Source organism: Nelumbo lutea, chromosome 6, assembly GCF_056320005.1.
Source record: "Nelumbo lutea isolate HS-2025 chromosome 6, American lotus-T2T, whole genome shotgun sequence".
In the NCBI taxonomy this organism is placed as follows: domain Eukaryota; kingdom Viridiplantae; phylum Streptophyta; class Magnoliopsida; order Proteales; family Nelumbonaceae; genus Nelumbo; species Nelumbo lutea.
The window spans coordinates 12917317-12939228 of NC_142689.1; the positions used below are offsets into that span (position 1 = coordinate 12917317).

The 21912-nt window shown below is 41.0% G+C and overlaps 1 protein-coding gene across 3 annotated transcripts in view; it reads left to right on the plus strand.

Annotated features, from left to right (window-relative positions):
• The window catches only part of LOC148847412 (uncharacterized), a 58378-nt gene that overhangs the window by 11353 nt on the left and 25113 nt on the right, over positions 1-21912 (plus strand). For 2 of the 3 annotated variants that reach the window (XM_088952270.1, XM_088952269.1), the window contains exons 1-2: positions 8771-16318; positions 16731-16817. In XM_088952270.1, coding sequence (XP_088808396.1) covers positions 9239-10714 — 1476 coding nt within the window. In that variant the 5' untranslated portion in view covers positions 8771-9238 and the 3' untranslated portion in view covers positions 10715-16318; positions 16731-16817. Of the gene's footprint in view, positions 1-8770; positions 16319-16730; positions 16818-21912 lie in introns of those variants that run through there. The other variant, XR_016101380.1, reaches the window with a different exon arrangement.

The window sequence follows — 21912 nt, forward strand, 5'->3', positions numbered from 1 at the left end:
TCTATGTGTGTCTTTCAGGATCTCAAGACGGGGATGAAGATTGGTGGAGGGCATGAAGCAGGTGGACTATATTATCTTGATGGTGGTGGTGGTAGAACTTCAACAACTCTCCAGTTATCTCTTTCTCCTCTCCAGCGGCACTACCGATTTGGTCATCCGTCGCTCAAAGTCTTGAACTCCTTGGTTCCGTCCTTGAGTCAGCTTTCTGTTTTGGATTGTGAGTCGTGTCAGTTTGGGAAACACCATCGTGTTCCCTTTAGTTCTAGGGTTGATAACCATGTGTCGAGTCCTTTTTATTTAGTTCATTCAGATGTTTGGGGTCCTTATAAAATAATGTCATATAATCTATACAGATATTTTGTCATTTTTGTGGATGAATTTTCAAGGATGACGTGGCTCTATTTAATGAAAGAAAGAAGTGAATTGTTTACCATTTTCCAAAAATTTTATGCTGAAATTCGTAACTAATTTGGTACCCACATCAAAGTTTTTCGTTCTGATAATGGTCGCGAATATTTATCCTCATCATTTCAGGAATACTTGGACCAACACGGCATTATACATCAGACCTCGTGTACCTACACCCCACAACAAAATGGGGTGGCTAAGAAAAAGAATCGCCATCTCCTTGAAACAACAAGATCCCTAATGCATCACATGCATGTTCCCAAACCTTTTTGGAGTGATGCAGTGCTTACCTCTTGTTTCCTGATTAATCGGATGCCCACGTTCATCCTTGATGGTCAGTTTCCGTTTTAGGTCTTGTTTCCCTCTGTCTCCGTTCCCTCTTACGCCGAGAGTTTTTGGGTGTGTCTGTTTTGTCCATAATCTGGGTCTTGGGAATGACAAGTTTGATGCCCGTTCTCTCAAGTGCATCTTCCTTGGCTATTCTCGGACCTAGAAAGGGTATAGGTGTTACCATCCTGGTTCTCGACGGTCCTTTGTGTGTGTTGATGTCAGTTTCTTTGAGTCTACTTCGTTCTTTTTGGGGTCTGGTGATGCTTCTTCCTCCTCATCACCTCCTCCCCTTCCACTTCCTGTTGTCGATCCTCAGTTTGTTCCAGTTGTGACAAAATCTTTGCCTCCGGTGCCACCACCTGTTGAACGCCCACCTATCCGTCATGTGTATACACATCGCCCACGTGCACCGACTACTACTACTCCAGCTACATCTCCGTCGACGGATCCGGCACTAGAACCCCACTTGGCATCTGAGATTGATCTACCCATTGCTTTGCGGAAAGGTAAACGTACTTGCACCCTTCATCCCATTTCTAATTATATTTCTCTTACTCACCTTTCCGCTTCCCATCGCCAGTTTGTTACCTTATTATCATCAGTTATTGTTCCTAAAGATGTCTAGGAAGCCCTTGCCTCTCCAGGGTGGTGCCGTGCCATGGAAGAACTCTTAGCCCTTCATCATAATCATACTTGGGACCTCGCTACTCTTCCTCCTGGGAAGCAAGCTGTTGGTTGTAAGTGGGTTTATACAGTTAAGTATTTGCCTGATGGTAGTGTTGAACGCCTGAAAGCGCGATTAGTTGCAAAAGGGTACTCCCAAACCTATGGTATTGACTACATAGAGACCTTCTCACCGGTTGCTAAGATAGGGTTAGTTCGTGTTGTGATCTCTCTTACAGCCATGTATGAGTGACAACTATATCAGCTTGATATCAAGAATGCCTTTTTGCATGGTGATTTACTCGAGGAGGTCTACATGGAGCAACCTCCAGGGTTTGTTGGTCAGGGGGAGGATGGTAAGTTGTGCAGACTAAGGAGGGCTATATATGGGCTTAAACAGTCTCCTCGAGCATGGTTTGGTAGGTTCAGTGAGGTAGTAAAGAAGTTTGGCATGAAACAGTGCAAGGTTGACAATTCTGTATTTAGTCATGACTCTCCGGGAGGAAAAATACTGTTGGTGGTGTATCCAGATGATATTGTTATTACTGGGAGTGATAACATTGGTATTGATAGGCTGAAGACTTATCCGCGGGATCATTTTCAGACAAAGGATCTGGGTAAACTGAAATATTTCTTGGGGATAGAGGTAGCAAGATCCAAGTATGGGATTAACCTGTGCCAGAGGAAGTATGTGCTTGATTTGCTGGAAGAAACAAGCTTGTTGGGTGCCAAACCGGTTGAAACACCCATGGACACAAATACCAAGCTAAGCTGTGATATGGGTGAAGTGTTTGAAGACCCTGGCAGATACCGATGACTTGTGGGCAAGCTGAACTACCTAACCATTACCAGACCAGACATCTCATTTGCAGTTAGTGTGGTAAGCCAGTTCATGCAAAAACCTCTGACTCCTCATTGGAATGCAGTTCTGAGAATTGTGAAGTATCTAAAAGGGGCCCCGGGTCGTAGTCTGATATACAAGAGTGGGGGAAAACTTGAAATAGAAGGGTATTCTGATGCTGATTGGGCCGGTTCTATGTCTGATAGGCGGTCTATACAGGCTATTGCATGTTTCTGGGAGGTAACTTGGTGACATGGAAAAGTAAGAAGCAGACGGTTGTGGCAAGAAGCAGTGCAGAGGCAGAATATAGGGCTATGGTGCATACCGCTTGTGAATTAGTGTGGCTAAGGAACCTTCTACAGGAAGTAGGGTACAACATTAACACTCCAATGAAGCTCTATTGTGATAATCAGGCTGTAGTTCATATCTCCTCTAATCCAGTGTTTCATGAAAGAACTAAGCACATTGAGGTTGACTGTCACTTTGTGAGGGAGAAGGTGCTGAATGGAGAACTAGACACTACACATGTTAATACAGGAAATCAGTGGGCTGACTTATTTACAAAAGGCTTGAATCGGGGATGAGTGGACTACATATGTAACAAGCTGGTGAGTATATATCATATACTCCCATCTTGAGGGGGAGTGTTAGCGTAGGGGTATTTCTGTCTTTATACCTTGATTGATGTTGCTGATTTATAATGTTGTGTTGAAACATGTGCTCTTAACTTAAGTAAGGGCACATAGGTATTTTCAGTTATGTTTTAATAATAATATAAATACTTACTGGCCGACTGGGAGAAGTAGCGGTGTCCCAGGCTACAACTTCTATCAAATTATTTCTTGCCATAAAGACTTCAGTATTGAGAAATGCATAGCTAATGGTTTCTCCCCCTGTCTCAAATTCTTTACATCACTTCTTAGCTTATAAACCCTGACCACATTTAATTTATGGGAATAGGTTTCAACAACACTATACCAAATTTCCTTTGCTGAATTCATCCACAAATTTCCTGTGCTGACTAATATGCGGTTGCATTGAGTTCACAAGCCATCTAATAACAGTATAATTTTCTTGCATCATTTTTCATATGATGGATTATCTTCCGAAGGAGCCTTCTTGCTCCCGGAGGTAAAACCCCATTTGCCTCTACTGTAGATATGAATTTTTACTGATTGTGACCAAGCTAGATAATTAGTTCCATCCAGCTTGACTGTGGTCACAATTAGTAGAGAGTCTACAGAGGCTCCCGGAACCTGTTCGGATTCAGCAACGTGCTTGTTTTCAACTTCTGAAGGGTTCATCTTCTTAAATACTTCAAAAATAACTTCTAACAACTTCAAATAACAAAAAATGAAGACAGAACAAAAACCGTGTTGTGGGCCAACCTCTATGCATCCGTACCAGCTACCTTCGTCACACCCAGAAGCCGGGAGAAACAAAGAAACCTCAGCCCTCCTTGTAGACTTCACAATACACCAATTCCACTTGATTCGATCTTCAAGATGAAGGATGAGAAAACCTTCAGTAACAGAGCGCCCAGGTCAAACTCCCTGTGGGGCCCGCAATCAGATTTCTCTAGAAAATTAGGGTTTTGGGTAGCACACTTGAATCTGTTAGGAGGATGACAAAACTAATCCTCTTCTCTCCAAAAACCACTAACAACTAGGCTGAAATAGGTTTCTTTAACTATTCATACGATTCAGTTCTCCATACACACTGTGTATGGGAAAAAAGGGGTGAAAAGAGGGAAAAGTCGAGCCTTCTCTGATACCAAGAAGAAAAACAGCCTTTTGAAAAGAAAGGACTGTTTAAAAAGTTGCAGAAAATCAAAAGAAAGTAGCAGAAATAAGGTTTCAAGAAGAGATAAGAAGAAGGTGGCAATAACTAGGGTTCATAGAGAGATTTTTGAACATAACCCCCTCCCCTTAATTCTATTTCATTAAGTTAAACTTTAGTAATTTACAGAGAGGCCCCTAGTTGGGTAGAAAATTAAAAAACATAACATAAGAAAGAATAAAGTCCAGATTAAGGCCCATTACAGCAAAGAACATAAATAGCCTATGGGCCATTCGGTCCATCTTTTCTACACCACACTAGTTCACATGTTGTGTATGCCATGGCTCTATATTCAGCCTTTGCACTGCTTCTCGCTATCACTGTCCGCTTTCTTACTTTTCCATGTCACTAAGCTCCCCCCAAGAAAAGTGTAATGCCCTGTAGTGAACCTTCTATCAGATATGGAACCGGTCCAATCAGCATCCGTGTATCCCTCTATCTCAAGACTTCCTCCACTCTTATATAACAAACCACGACCTGGAGCTCCCTTCAAATGACACACAATCCTTAGGACCGCCTCCCAATGTGGAATTTAAGGATTTTGCATAAACTGACTCACTACACTGACTGCAAATGAGATATCAGGTCGAGTGATGGTTAGGTAATTTAGCTCACTTACCAACCTTTTGTACCTTCCCGGATCCCAAACTCCTCAGCTAACATCCCTGTTTCTTCTAGCAGATCAAGGACATATTTCCTTTGGCACAGATTAATACCATTCTTGGACCTCGCTACCTTTATCCCTAGGAAGTATCTTAATTTGCCAAGATCCTTTGTCTGGAAGTGATCATGCAAGTAAGTATTCAACCTGTCAATCCCTAGTTTGTCATTGCTTGTGATAACAATATCATCTACATATACCACCAATAGGATCTTCTCAGCATTGGATTCATAGTTGTATACGGAATGGTCAACCTGACACTGTTTCATTCCAAACTTCTTCACCACTTCATTAAATCTCCCAAACCATGCATGGGGAGATTGTTTAAATCCATAAATAGCTTTCTTAAGTCTACATACCTTATCATCCCCCCCCCCCCTTGGTGGTTGCTCCATGTACACTTCTTCAAGGAGATCACCATGTAAAAATGCATTCTTGATGTCAAGCTGAAACAAGGGCCAATCAAACATAGCAACAAGAGAGATTAGAATACGAACCGACCCAATTTTGGAAACTGGAGAGAAGGTGTCTATGTAATCGATACCATATAGCTATGAATAACCTTTGGCAACTAACCGAGCTTTCAACCGTTCAACACTCCCATCAGGCAAGTATTTAACCGTGTACACCCACTTACAACCCACAACATGCTTACTAGGTGGAAGAGTGGTGAGGTCCCACGTATGAGTACGAGTCAGGGTTGAGAGTTCTTCCATTGCTTGGTACCATTCTGGAGAAGTGAGAGCTTCATGGCCATCCTTGGGAACAAAGACAGAGGATAACATAGAAACAAACTGGCATTGGGAAGATGAAAGGTGAGATACAGAAACATAATTGGAAATGGGGTAAAGAACGCAGCTGATTTTACCTTTCCGCAAAGCAATAAGGAGATCAAGGTTAGAAACGGGGGGTGGGGCTGGGGTGGTAACAACTGTCGGATCTGTCGACGGTGACGAAGTTGGAGGAGGAGCCAATACCTGACGATGTGTATACACTTGTCGGATAGGTGGTCGTTCCGCAGGCAGTTACATCGGAGGAAAAGACTTGGTCACAACTAGAACAAGGGGAACAAGGTCCTCAACTGGAATTGGAAGAGGAGGTGGTAGTAACGGAAGAGAAGAAACATCCGACCTATAGAAGAAAGGAACAAAGTCTAAGAATGTAACATCAGGACACACAAAAGAATGCCGAGAACTAGGATTATAACACTTACACCCTTTTTGAGTCTTGGAATAGCCAAGGAAGATACACTTAGTGGATCGAGCATCTAACTTGTCCATTCTAGGCCCAAGGTTATGAGCAAAACATACACATCCAAAAACTTTGGGAGTAAGGGGAAAAGGAGACAACGTGGGAAACAAAACAGAGAATGGATACTGACCTTCAACGATAGACATGGGCATGCGGTTAATAAGGAAGTAGGATGTAAGTACAACATCACTCCAAAAGGGTTTGGAAACATTCATATGATGTAAGAGGAACCGAGCAGTTTCCAAAAGGTGATGGTTCTTTCTCTTAGCCACCCCATTTTGTTGAGGGCTGTAGGTACACGAGGTTTGGTGGATAATGCCATGTTGTTCTAAATATTCTTGAAATGGTGTGTAAAAATACTCGCGGTCATTATCAAAACGGAGAATTTTAATGTGTACACCAAATTGATTGCAAATCTTAGCATAAAATTTTTGGAAAATAGAAAACAATTCACTTCTTTCTTTCATAAGGTAAATCCATGTCATCCTTGAATAATCATCAACAAAAATTACAAAGTACTTGTAACCATTATAAGATGCTATTTTGTTTGGACCCCAGATGTCCGAATGGACTAAAGAAAAATGACGATGTACAACTATCAACTCTAGGACAAAAGGGAACACGATAATGTTTCCTAAACTGACACGACTCACAATTCAAAGTAGAAAGTCAACTCAACGATGGAACAAGTAACTGAAGAGCTATAAGAGACGGATGACCAAGCCTGTAGTGCCACTGATGATGAGAAAGATATGTTTGAAAGGTTGTTGTCGAACCACCTCCATCAAGATAATACAGTCCACCAGCTTCATGCCTTCCACCAATCTTCATCCTCGTCTTGAGATCCTAAAACACACAAGAGGAAGGGTAAAAAGATATAGAGCAATTAAGAGACTTAGTCAATTTACTAACAGACATCAGATTAAAGGGAAAATTGGGAACATAACAAGTCGTATCTAAGCGTGCAGGGGTAGCCGTGTTCTGCTGATATGTACCCTGATATCAGTATGTTGAGATTGGGAACCACTCATACTCATCCCGTGGAATACTCAACATCTCCTTTCTGGAGGCATCTATAGATGTAGAGGGTATTTGATCAGTATGTTGAGATTCTTGTCTTGAACTACCACCATTTACAGCTGCATGATTTGCCCAGGTTGAAGGTGGGCCATGTAGATCATAACAGAAGTTGATAGTATGTCCCTCCATACCACAATGTGTACACCTCCTCTGAGTATTACCACGTCCTCTACCATGGGCTCCCCTTGAGTCTCAACCTCCAACATGACCACCACCATGCTATACATTCCACCACCACCAGGACCATACATGGGGTCCACCACCACTACCATGGCCAGGTTGACCTCCTCTACCACCACGGCCTCCCCCTCTCGTAACTGCAAATGCAGACCTATCTGATATAGTGGAATTCTCTGTGGGTCCAACTGAGATCCTCCGAAGGTGAGCAAACACTTCCTCAAGAGAGGGAAGGGCAGGCCCACCTTGTATCTGTGCCCTTACCAGTTCATATTCAGATTTCAACCCTACTAAAAATCTGGTCACATCCAACTGTTCTCTTTGTTGTTGCTGAATTTTGACATCAGGGGTAAGAGGGCGATACACATTCAATTCATTTCGCAGATTTCTCATACTTGCATAATAGTCTTCAAGACTCTAAGTCCCTTGTTGCAAATTGAAATACTCTTGGTACAGTTGGTAAACCCTAGTAGTGTTATCTTGTCTAGAATAAAGCTTCCTTGCATGATCCCATACCTCCTTGGCTGTATCTAAAAACATGAAGTTCACACTGATTTTGGATTCCATACTATTCCATAGCCATGTCATAATTTGAGCATCCTCTTGCTCCTACTCATCATATCCCTGAGAATCAATTGGGGGTTTATCTTCCCTCACATGCTTCCCTTTTTTCTTGGCTTTTAGAAAAACTTCAACAGATTTAGCCCAGCACACATAATTCTCACCATTCAATTTTATAGAAGTCATCTACACATTCAAATAATCAGAAGGGACCATCACACTTGATTTGTGTTGTGAGGATTATTTAATTGTTATTTTATAGTTGCTGTTAGTGGGTTGGCCTCTTAAGATGCTGTCAATTAGTTATTTTCTTTCTTTCTTATTAGTTTGTTTCTAGGGAGTGCCGCCAGGGGCATACTTGTAATTTCCATTCCTTTTATATTAAGTTAATATAAATAATGAACTGGCGGCAGCCAGAAGTAGGTTTTTCTTTTTCTCTCAATCGTATCTTCCTCTTCTCTTTCTCTCTCTCATCTCTCTCCCTCCATGAATGATTACATGGTATCAGAGCCAGGTTCTGGGCTATAAAAGAATTTGGGTCTCTCCTATTTGAACCTGCTTCGTCCTCTTTTCCTTCTTTGATTTCTTGGACATGGAGACAGAGAAACCCTAGCAGACTACTTGCGGCTCTTCGTTTGGGTTCTTCCTTGGTCATAGTATCAAGGAAACCCTAGTCGAAGAAGGGCGATGCAAAAAGAGACTCCCCTTCTTTTCTGTTTGATGTTGTGAAGTCAGTTTCTGGTTGGCACCTCCGTACAGGTGTTGGACAGGGTATGTGTTCTTGTTTTTTTGTTTTTGGCCAATGGTGTGAAGGCCTTATTCCTTGGTTCTATACATTCGTTTGGATGCTGGATTGTTAGACTGTACGGGCTGTAGTCGGATTGATAGTATACTATTCTAACGTCTGCCTTGGCTGGTGTTGGACTGTTTACCGGTCTGGTTTAATGACTGAACCATCACAGAGTTGATTTTAACAAGTTTTTGTTGTCTTTTCCACATCCCAGAAGTAAATTTCTTGAGGGTCTGTATTCTGTTTGTGGCTGTTGTGTATCAACAGTAATCTATGGAAAACTATGATTCAACCTCATCGGGGGTTACACTGATCCACAGCACAGCTAGGATGGGAGGTGAAAACATGATGTTTCCCATGCCCATTACCCCTCCAAATGGTCTAAACTACCTGGAGTGGGATAAAAGTGTAAAACTTTATGTAACGGCAAGGGGAAAAGCTGGTTACATAAATGGAAGGGTGAAAGAACCCAAGAGTGAAACAGTTGAACATGATAGGTGGGATCAAGAAAACAGTATGGTGATGTCTTGGCTCCTTGCAGCCATGGAGCCTGATGTGAAGAAGAACTTTATGTGGGCAGACACCGCTAGTGAGATCTAGGAACAGGCCAAAACTACCTATTTTGAGTAAAGGCATTATGCCAAGGTTTACCAGTTGCAAGCTAAATCCTCAACCTGTAAACAGGGAAATCGTAGTTTGTCCTCCTATTATTCAGCCCTTACTTCCATATGGAAAGAATTGGATCATTATCAGGCTGTGGAAACATGATGGCGATGCTAAGGCCTACAAGAAGCTGGTTTCTCAGCAGTGTGTGTTTGCCTTCATGTTGGGACTGAACCTTGCCTATGAACCTTTGAGAGTTCAGATCCTAGGAAGCAAAGAGTTTCCATCGGTTCACGAGGTATACTCCCTTGTTCAATCGGAAGAAAGTAGGCAGAGTGTGATGGTTACAGTTGAGGGGGAGCAACAAGTTGCTTTGGCTGTGATGAGTAATAACATGGGGAAGAAAAGTGACACCAAGAAGGCTGATGATAAAGACGATTTGTTTTGTACCCATTGTCGGCGCTCACGGCATACACGTGACACATGTTGGGACATTCACGGGAAACCCAAGTGGGTAGTGAAGAACCCAGAACAGGGTAAAGGGCAAGGTCAGAAGAATATGAATACAACACATAATGTAGCACATGTGGCAACCCAAGATACTCAGGTTGCCGGTACTACCCGGGACCACCTTAATAATTCTGATCCCAAGGAACATATAATGAATTCCTTCAGAGACCACTTGGAGTCTTATGGTAGGGCTTTGCAGCAGATGGATAGCTCAGTCACTGGTACTCCTACTTCATTTGCATCTACATCAGGTAATACGGCTTCTGCGTTCCATGTCATTCCCACTGGTTCCATTTGGATCATTGACTCAGGGGCCTCTAACCACATGACCGGTAAGCCAAACTTGTTTCAGACTTATAGCCTTTTGTCAGGAAGGGATAAAGTGAAGCTTGCAGATGGCTCATTCTCCTCCATTGCAGGCCAAGGATCAATATTTCTTCCCCATGGCCTTAACCTGAATTGTGTATTGCATGTCCCTCAACTTCCTATAAATTTGCTTTCAATTAGTAGTATCACAAACTCTTTAAACTGTAGTGTAACCATTTTTTCTGGCTCATGTGTTTTTCAGGACCCAACTTCTGGGAGGACGATTGGTAGAGGGAGCCTAGTGGATGGTCTCTACATTCTCGACAACAAAGCTGGTCTCTCGGTGTCTTCCTCAGATTCACATAGTCAGTCAATTAAGAGTCAAATTTTTTTGTGGCATATTCAGTTAGGTCATGTTTCTTTTGAAATAATAAAGTCTTTGTTTCCGGTTTTATTTAAGTCATGTTCAGTGTCAGAGTTCCAGTGTCAAACATGTCAGTTGAGCAAACAATGTAGAACAACTTTTCACTCAAATAATAAAAGATCAAGTGTTCCTTTTCATGTTGTGTATTCTGATGTATGGGGGCCTACTACTGTAATCTCTGAGGGCGGATATAAGTACTTTATCACATTGATCGATGACTACTCTCGCTATACATGGGTATTCCCTATGCTTAGTAGAGATGAAGTTTGAAAGATTGTGAAAGACATCTAGAGGATGGTATTTATGCAGTTCCATGTTGAAATACAGATCTTCCAATCCAACAATGCAAAAGAATACTTCCATGGTGAGCTCAATGAGTTCTTTGCTTCCCACGGATCTATTCATAGGAGCTCATGCGCCAGAACACCACAACAAAATGGTGTTGTAGAAAGAAAAAACAGACACCTTTTGAGGAAGCTCGCGAGATGATGTTACACATGAATGTTCCAAAAGGGTTTTGGATGGATGCTATACTTGTGGCTTCTTGTGTCATCAATCGCATGCCCTCCAAACAGACACCTCCTTTGTCCATGATTTGTCTTCGTCTTGAGGTAAGTTAGACCCTCGGTCCATTCCTTGTATCTTTCTGGGGTATCCCTCCTCTCAAAAAGGGTATCGGTGCTTTGATCCCGTTAGTCATAAGTTCTTTGTGTATATGGATGTGTCTTTCTTTGAGTCTGAGCCATTCTTCCCTGCTTCTCCTCAGGGGGAGAGTAGTAGTGTGGAAGAGGAGAAGCAGGTTCAGGTCCGCCAAGTCTCTCTTCCTTCTATTCCGGACCTTACTCCCTTTCATGTCTTCTAACGTACACGTCGTAGAGATCAGCAATGTGATAGAGATGTGGAACAGCCAAACATTGAGCAACCGATGCCGTTAGACTCCCAGGAGGTAAGTCCAATCCCTGTTGCACCTATTGATACCTTTACTTCTACTGTGGATGACCTTGACATTCCTATTGCTCAAAGAAAGGGAGTCAGGTCATGCACTACCAAACACCCCATTACCTAGTTTGTCTCCTATGATCACATTTCCCCCTCATACTGAGCCTTTCTATCTGTAGTTGATTGCATCATTGTTCCCAGAAATGTTGCAGAAGCCTTAAAATGCCCTGAATGGACAGATGCCATGAAGGAGGAGATTAATGCTCTTCATAAAAATCAAACTTGGGAATTGGTGGATCTTCCAAAGGGGAAAGACCCCGTGGGGTGTAAGTGGGTGTTTACAATTAAACACAAGGCAGGCAGAACAATTGAAAGGTACAAAGCAAGATTAGTAGCCAAAGGGTACACTCAAGTGTATGGGGTTGACTATGATGAGACTTTTGCTCCAGTAGCTAAGATGAACTCAATTAGGGTTCTCCTGTCATTAGCTGCTAATTTTGATTGGGAATTGCATCAATTGGATATAAAAAAAAATGCTTTTTTGAATGGTGACTTAGAGGAGGAAGTATACATGGTTCAACCCCCTAGATTCTGTGCCAAGGAAGTAAAAATAAGGTGTGCAAGCTGAGAAAGTCTCTTTATGGTTTAAAACAATTTCTTAGAGCTTGGTTCAGTAAGTTTCACCTACCAGTTCAGCAGATGGGTTTCAAACAATGTCAGTTTGATCATATTCTCTTTGTGAAGAGATGTCAGGAACAGGTTGTTGTATTGATAGTGTATGTGGATGATATCATCATTACAGGAAGTTGGAGTTCAGAAATACAAAAATTGAAACAATTCCTTGCATCTAAATTTGAAGTGAAAGATTTAGGTCCCCTGAAGTATTTCCTTGGAATTGAAGTCGCCCACTCAGAAAAGGGTATTTTCATTTCTCAAAGGAAATATACCCTTGATCTATTACAGGACACAGGCAAATTAAGTGCAACGCTAGCAGATACTCCCGTGGATGTTGACCACAAGTTGGGTGACTGTGATGGTGAACCTTTGAAAGATGTGAAACATTCCAAAGGTTAGTGGGAAAACTGATTTATTTGTCCATGACCTGTCCAGACATTGCCTATTTAGTTGGGGTTCTAAGCCAATTTGTGCACTCTCCTAAGAAACCACACATGGAGGTAGCAGAGAGAGTTCTTAGATATTTGACAATGTATCCCGGAACAGGTCTACTATTTAGTAAACATAATCACTTAAAGGTGGAAGTCTTTACAGATGCTGATTGGGCAGGTGCTGTGGATGAGAAAGTCCACGAGTGGGTATTGCACATTTGTGGGAGGAAACCTAGTGACCTGGAAAAGCAAGAAACAAAGTGTGGTAACAAGGTCAAGTGTTGAAGCTAAATATAGAGCTATGGCACATGGGGTGGCTGAAATCCTTTGCCTAAAGAATCTTCTAGGGGAGCTTGGAGTTGTTATTCATAATCCTATGTCTCTTTACTGTGACAACAAGGCAGCCATAAACATCGCCAGCAACCCTGTCCTACATGAGAGGACCAAGCACATTGAGGTGGACAAACACATCATAAGGGAGAAATTGGAAAAAAGGGAAATCTGCATCCCTTATGTCAACTCCAAGGAACAACTTGCTGATGTCCTCACAAAAGGACTTCCATACTCACGGCACAATGAGTCATGTGACAAGCTGGGCATGATAGACATATTCAGCCCAATTTGAGGGGGTGTTGTGAGGATTATTTAATTGTTATTTTATAGTTGCTGTTAGTGGGTTGTCCTCTTAAGATGCTGTCAGTTAGTTATTTTCTTTCTTTCTTATTAGTTTGTTTCTAGGGAGTGCTGCCAGGGGCATCCTTGTAATTTCCATTCTTTTTATATTAAGTTAATATAAATAATGAACTGGCGGCAACCAGAAGTAGGTTTATCTTTTTCTCTCAATCGTATCTTCCTCTTCTCTTTCTCTCTCTCGTCTCTCTCTCTCCATGAATGATTACAATTTGCATTCACTGCTGTCTCCCATGACTGCACAAGGGAAAAAGGGGAGAAATTCTACCACTAGGTTGTCACTCTATTGCACTAATTGGTCACCACACTACACACTAACGACTGAATACTAGGGTTCCTACTATCATAGGTTTCAGCAACAGCACTCACAATTCTTCACCATTGGGAGCAACAACACTACTGCTGCTGTCCACTGTCAGCACCATAAACCCTCACAATACACCTCACGAATAGGACATTTAGTTCTGCAACATATCAATTTTTTTTTTTACTGCTACACAACACAATTTGATTCAGAAATCATGTACGTGTTTCACCTAATCTGCACTGTCACCATCCTCACAAAACCAGCCCTCCTCGAACTGCCGAGTAGAGGGTTTTCTACCAACCATACAAAACCACAACAACTGCACTCATTGGAGGCATGAAAACCCCAAGAAGGAGAAAGCGGCCAGTCCTTTTTTTTTTCTTTCTGGGAAACTCCTAACTATCATTGAGAATTCTGCAAAACCCTTGGAGAGTATTCGCAGAACTGAACAAAGGACACTGGTCTGAACTGATTATCATGGCTCTTATACCATGATAAAATTCAGATATGGTGTCCCTATGATTTCAGATAAGAAGAATGAGAAGAAGAAGGAGAAGAAGAACTGTTTCAGTTGAACTAGAGAGAAAATCTACTTCTCTAGTCGGCCAGCCTTTATTTATACTTTTCTAAATAAACAAGAATTACTCTTATGCCCTCACTTAAGTGAGAGCCACATTAGCTAACTTAATATCTACTCATCAGTACAATTAACATATAACTTAACATAAAAAGCCTATACTACCCTTCTACAGCCGACTCTAACAAACCTCATACAATGAGATTGCAATTTTTCCAAATTTATTTATTTAATTTGTGTATTTTGCTTTCAATTTTTTCTTTGAATCTCTCTATCATAATTTGTTTTGCAAATTATATTATGAGTGGAAAAGATACACCAGAAATTCAAACCCCTCCTTCAGACAAGGGCATAAAAGTGATGGAACGCTCTGTGCAAGGGAATTATCCCCAAGGAATCAATCTCATGAGATCCTTTTTAGTAAATTCATTTCAGAAGCTTCTTTTAGACTGATATACACGTATTAATTGGAGCCTAGATTAGGAGAAAGCATGAAGCCATTGAAAATGACTCAGTTGAAATGAGAAAAGGAGAAAGAAAGGTTCACTTTCAGAGGTAGTGTCTTTGTTTCAGTTTCAATTTTAGAAGTAAATTATCTGGCAGGAAGATGGAAGTGGTGGAGGAATCTGGAAGCAATGAATCTGATTCTGTGAAAGATGTCATAAATAGAGTTATAGTTGTGATCTATCCTTAGAATGCAAATGTAGGAATTATTTTATGGTTTTGTTTATCAGTAAAAACCGGACACTCTTTTATTAAGATATAAAAAGAATTTACATCAGTGGGCAACCTCAGCTACCCCTACAAAACAAAAAAAAAAAAGCAAAAATCCTGGGAGTTTGCTTTTAATATTACAACTATGCCCAAAAAACCTGTTCTCTTCTAGACCCTTGTTTTGCTAATTGATCTGCCAGGCTGTTGACTGATCTCGGAATCCACTGAACTATTATTTGCATATCTTTTGACAGTCTTCTGAACTTTTTGATCTCATTTCTGAATCACCAAGGGCTCTTTTCCTGTTTTCTCAATCAGCTTAGGATTACTTTACAATCACCTTCAATTATCAATTTTTGAATGCCTAACTCCACAGCTTTTTGTAGGCCAAACATGACTGTCTCCAGCTCATCTCTTGTGGAATCCCCTTTCCGAGGAATTATTCTATGGTTTGCTTGATATGTGTGTTTAAAATATTAATTTTAGTGTTAAAGTTTTTAATTAATAATTTTCTTTGCCTTTTTTTCTCTAATTAATAAATCCCTGTTGTGGGGTTCTTGATGTGTGTGTTCATAATTCTAGAATTAAAGTTTTTAATTAATAATTTTTCTTCCTTTATTTTCTCTAAATTAATAAATCCATGTTGTGGGGTTCTCAAGAAAACATTGCTGAGGTGCCACCTGACCTTGCATTTGCATTAATAGTAATTCATATCCTATTTTGATATGTTTTATTAGATGTCATTTTACTCTTCAGTTTCAGCTGCTCTAAATGTGACTCACATCAACCATACAATCTATATATATATAATAGAAAGAGGAATGAGGGGTGGTGAGGGGTCTCTTACCACATTCCTCTCGCAAGGTTCTCTATTCTCAGTTATCACACGAGTGGGATTTCCATTTTGAAAGTACAAAAATGACCCCCTCTTCCCATTAGTATTGTTATTGTTATGAACATTTCTTCTCATTTATTTTAGCATTAAAGATTACATCTCATCTTCTTTTCAGTTTTCACAGGGGTACCTCCATTCTGTTTGGAGGACATACTATGGATTTGCCTCTTCAGCAATGATGATCCACCTTTATTTCTTTCATTTTTAACATTATGCATTGTTTGAAAATGTTTGTACTCTTTCTTTGTCTGTGATTGCAACTATTTTCTAATATTTTGCTTTGTTTTCCCCTTAGGCTCAGTTTGGAAGGAGTACACATACAAATATGTAGAGTGTAAACCTTGTATTTTGTAATACTTTGTATGCATTTGTACTGTACATATTTCTATTACTCTTTCCAAACTGAGCCTTAATTGTAAATATTGTTTGCAACTGTTTTCTAACATTTTGCTTTGCTTCCCTTTGCAATGGTATTTCATAACAAGTGAATTGGCTCTACAATGCCTCTCACAACACCACATGAATGGGCCCGCCAGTGACCATGGCATGGGTGGCTCCAATCCCTAGGGTTGCAACATATGGCCTCTCCTATTGGCTTCAAGGCCTCAAGGGGCATCAATTATTGCCTCCTAAAATCCTCATGCAGGTAAAAAACGCCGCCCCCTATCATTTCCTTGCAACTTTTTATTTTATTTTAGAATAGGTCAAGATTGGAACAGTAAGCATTTGCATTTCTGTTTACTATGGAAATAGTATGCTGAGATTGGATTGAAACAAGAAAATTACTACTTAGGTTTGCTTCTAATTTTACTAAGTTGTCAATATGATTATATTATTATTGGGATGATCAAATATTCACTTTGTGATCTATTAATCTTACTGCACTAATTTTCAGCTATTAAGACCCGTTAATCCTTACCTATTTTAATTCCTCTCATATCAATCTTTTTTCTTTTACTTATTTTTTCTTATTTTTTATTTTAAAATATCCTCTATTGACTAGAGGTGTCAATTAGTTTGGGTTCTATAGCTTACTACAATTGCATTTCTTTTGATAGAATACTAAGTTGCAAGGCATCACATGGGATCATTAAAGAGCCAGCTGTCTTCTTCTCTTCTAAAGGATTTAACCTGCTTGAACAAAGGTACGATTTTATACTCTTTTCATTGAGTAGGTATATACTTGGGAAATATTCTAAATGACAAAGATAGGTTTCTTTTAATCAGTGTTTTAAAAGACATGGGAGGTGTATGCCTAAAGGCGTGCCTCTAGGCGAGGTGCTCCCAAAATTCCCCGAAGCGTATGCTAGAGGTGTTGACACCTTTCAGGCGTATGCCTCATGCAAACCTCATATAAAAAGGCTGAAAAAAAAAAGAAAAAAAAAGGAAAGGAAAGGAAAATAAAAGAAAGGGAAGGGAAAGAAAAAGAAAGAGAAGAAAAAAAAAAGAGAAAAGGAAAGGGAAGGGAAGAAAAGATAAGGGGAAAGAAAGTGGTTTTCTCCTAGCCCCTTTAGCTGGGGGCCTTCGCACCCCCCCTGACCTCCCCGCCCCCCTTTTCAATGCAGCCCAATTTGTTTGTTTGTTTGTTTGTTTGTTTTTTGTGTTAAGGGGGGGGGGGTCTTGCTCCAGCTTGCTCGCCTTTGCTTCGACAAGACCCCCCTTTCAACTAAGTTTTGTGCATCTTTATTCTTCTTAATATAAAAGATTTTTATTAAAAATAAAGAAAAAATGAGATCCCCTTTCTTCTTCTTCCTCCTCCCCTTCCTCTTCCTTCTTCCTCTTGACCCCCTTCTCTTAAGGAGTTTATGCCTCCTTTTGTTCAGGAGGCTTATGCTTCTTACGTTTTGAACTACACCTCATGCCTCTAGGTGGTGGAATGCCTCATATCGTGCCTCCACGTTTTAAAACATTTCTTTTAATATAATCACAATATTTAAATATTAATAGTAATTTTTTTAATATATATTATATGTTCAATGGCAAATGGATTTGGGGAGAGTTGGTCTTTTCTGTTGGAGGTTTTGACTTACTTTGGTTTTAGGGAGAGTTGGTGCAAATGGATTTGGGGTTGTCTTCAAACTTGTCATTACTCAATCCTACTAAATTGAATGGTGTGAATTTCTTTGGAGTTAGGAGTGGAATTAGATAGGGTGACCCCATATCCCCCTTCTGATTTACCTTAGTTGCAGATGTCTTGAGCAAACTAGTTCTAAAAGTAGACTCTAGATTTCTTGTAGGAGGTTGGAGAGTGGGAAGGGTTAGAGTGCCAATAACACACTTGCAATTTTCGATGGCACTATTCTTTTTTGTGAAGGTGATAACTTGGTTTGGGTTAGTAATTTGAAGTTTGTTAGCGTAGGGGTATTTCTGTCTTTATACCTAGATTAATGTTGCTGATTTGTAATGTTGTGTTAGAACCAATGCTCCTTACTTAAATAAGGGCACATATGTCTTTTCAATTATTTTTAATAATAAAAGTACTATCTAGCCGACTGGGAGAATTGACTTGAGACTTCCTGTTCGATCCAGATTTTCTCCTTTCTCTCTCTCTCTTTCTTCCAAGGCAGGCCGAATCATAACATGGTATCAGAGCCACTTGAATCTGCCTAGATTTCTATTCTCTACGCATCCTATCTAGGGTTTCTCTTGATTTTTTTGCATTCGACTGGAGATAAGGGAAAGGGCTGAAAAGGAGTGATCGCCCTCTTCCCTTGGAGGTTTTTATGCCTCCAGTTAGGTCTTGTGTGGTCGGTTGCTGTGGTTTCTAAGATCGCCCTCCCCTAATCGATGAAGAATAGAGGGCCGATCTATGTGGTGCAGTGGCTGTCTTGTGTGGACTGATTTCCTGCTCGTGTGGTTGTTCCTTCAATGATAAGGTAAGAGATTTTTGTGCATGATATCTGTTATGGATCAAATAGGAAGTGTGTTTCAAACCATATGCTAGGGTTTCAGACAGTAGTGTGCTAGGTTTTATGCTGGTTTTTGTGTATTTCAAAGGAAGAGTTGTGATCATATAGTGGTGAGTTTTCAGGTAGCCGTAGGGGTAGGGTTTGTGGTGTAAAGAGCACACTTTTCAGCAACAAGTGCTGAAATCAGTGTGATGAGTGTGATCTAGTTGTGTGCATGTGCAAAATTCAATGGTAATAGAATTCAACAAGTGTGCAGAATCGGTGATAACAAAATGGGAGATAACAGTGATTGTAAACCTAATGTGATGGTGCCTACAGACTACCCGAATGTTCAGATGACCTCCATTAAACTAAATGGAGAGAATTATGTGCCTTGGGCTAAATCCGTTGAAGTCTTTCTGAAGGCAAAAAAGAAGGTAAAACACAAAAGAGAGGAGAAACCCTCCACTGACTCTCACGAGTACGAAGACTGGGAGCAAGAGGATGCTCAGATCATCACATGGTTGTGGAATAGTATGGAACCCAGGATTAGTGTAAACTTCATGTTCCTTGACACTACCAAGGATGTGTGTGACCATGCGAAGAAATTGTATTCGGGTTAGGACAATACAACCAGAGTGTATCAGTTGTATAAAGAGTACTTTAATCTGCAACAGGCCAATCAGAGTCTTGAGGAGTACTATGCCAGCATGAGAAACATACGTAATGAGTTGAATGTCTATCAACCTCTCACTTCTGATGTCAAGATCCAGCAACAGCAGAGAGAACAACTTGATGTGACTAGATTTTTGGTGGAACTGAAGTCTGAATATGAACCAGTACGGGCTCAGATATTAGAAGGATCAGCTCTCCCCTCCTTAGAAGATGTATTTGCTCGACTCCGGATTATTTCTATCGGATCTACTGAGAACTCTAATATCTCAGATAGATCTGCCTTTGCTGTATCGAAAGGCCGTGGTGCTAGAGGTCGAGCTCAGGGAGCCCAGTTTGGCCGTGGTGGTAGTAATGGTTTTGTGTATGGCTGAAGTGACAATGGTGGGCCTACTTATAATCGTGGTGGTGGTCGTACTGGGGGCAGAGATTCAGGGGGAGCCCATGGTAAAGGGTGTGTCTCAGGCCCGAGGAAGTGCACTCATTGTGGTATGGATGGCCATTAACTATTGTTATGATCTACATGGTCCACCCTCAACCTGGGCCAATCATGCCGCGACCAGTGATTCTAGTTCCAGCTTTAGACAGGAGAATCATTCATCTGATCAGATACCTCCTACATCCACAAATGGTCCTGTGAAGGAGATGGTGAGTTTTTCCCGTGATGAATATGAGAGGTTTATCCAATCACAACAGAACTCGGCGACTTTCGCTCACTCAGGTATGGCTTGTCTGGCATCCACACCCAATCCCTGGATCATAGACTCTGGAGCCTCCGATCACATGACTGGAACTCCAGGTGTGTTTTCTTCCTTATCTCATTGCTCAACATTACAATCTGTCACCCTTGCTAATGGTTCCACATTCTCATTTTGTGGTGTTGGTAATGTTGACCTAGACCCTGTATCCCTCTCAGTTTTGTATGTTCATAAATTGCCTTTTAATCTTATGTCTGCTAGTAAGCTGGCCAAATCACTTAACTGCTCCATTACTTTTTATCCTTTTATGTGTGTTTTTCAGGATCTCAAGACAGGGATGAAGATTGGTGAAGGGCATGAAGCTGGTGGACTGTATTATCTTGACGGTGGTGGTAGAACTTCAACAGTTCTCCAGTCATCCCTTTCTCTCAAGTGGCACTGCCGATTTTGTCATCTGTCGCTAAAAGTTTTGAAGTCTTTGGTTCCGCCTTTGAGTCAACTTTCTGTTTTGGATTTTGAGTCGTGTCAGTTTGGGAAACACCATCGTGTTCCCTTTAGTTCTAGGGTTGATAACCGTGTGTCGAGTCCTTTTTTGTTAATTCATTCAGATGTTTGGGGTCCTTATAAAGTGATGTCATATAATGGATACAAATATTTTGTCATTTTTGTAGATGATTTTTCAAGGATGACGTGGCTCTATCTAATGAAAGAAAGAAGTGAATTGTTTACCATCTTTCAGAAATTTTATGCTGAGATTCGTAATCAATTTGGTACCCACATCAAAGTTTTCCGTTCCGATAATGCCCGTGAATATTTATCGTCATCATTTCAAGAATACCTGGACCAACACGACATTATACATCAGACCTCGTGTACCTACACCCCACAACAAATGGGTGGCTGAGAGAAAGAATCGCCATCTCCTTGAAACAGCAGGATCCCTAATGCATCACATGCATGTTCCCAAACCTTTTTGGAGTGATGCAGTGCTTACCTCTTGTTTCCTGATTAATCGGATGCCCACGTTCATCCTTGATGGTCATTCTTCGTTTATGGTCTTGTTTCCCGCTTTGTCTCCGCTTCCTCTTACGCTTAGGGTATTTGGGTGTGTCTGCTTCGTCCATAATCTGGGTCCCGGGAATGACAAGTTCGATGCTTGTTCTCTTGAGTGCATCTTCCTTGGCTATTCTCGGACCCAGAAAGGGTATAGGTGTTACCATCCTAGTTCTCGAAGGTCCTTTGTGTGTGTTGATGTCACTTTCTTTGAGTCCACTCCATTCTTTTTGGGGTCTGGTGATGCTTCATCCTCCTCATCACCTCCTCTTCCACTTCCCCTTGCCTCTCCAGGGTAGTGCCAAGCAATGGAAGAAGAACTCTCTGCCCTTCATCATAATCATACTTGGGACCTCACTGCTCTTCCTCCTGGGAAGCAAGCTGTTGGTTGTAAATGGGTTTATACGGTTAAGTATCTGCCTGATGGTAGTGTTGAACGCCTAAAAGCGCGATTGGTTGCAAAAGGGTACTCCCAAACCTATGGTATTGACTACATAGAGACCTTCTTACCGGTTGCTAAGATAGGGTCAGTTCGTGTTGTGATATCTCTTGCAGCCATGTATGATTGGCCGCTATATCAGCTTGATATCAAGAATGCCTTTTTGCATGGTGATTTACTCGAAGAGGTCTACATGGAGCAACCTCTAGGGTTTGTTGCTCAGGGGGAGGATGGTAAGGCGTGCCGATTAAGGAAGGCTATATATGGGCTTAAACAGTCTCCTCGAGCATGGTTTGGTAGGTTCAGTGAGGTAGTAAAGAAGTTTGGTATGAAACAGTGCAAAGTTGATCATTTTGTATTTAGTCACGACTCTCCGGGAGGAAAAATATTGTTGGTGTTGTATGTAGATGATATTGTTATTCCTGGGAATGATAACATGGGTATTGACAGGCTGAAGACTTATCTGCAGGATCATTTTCAGACAAAGGAT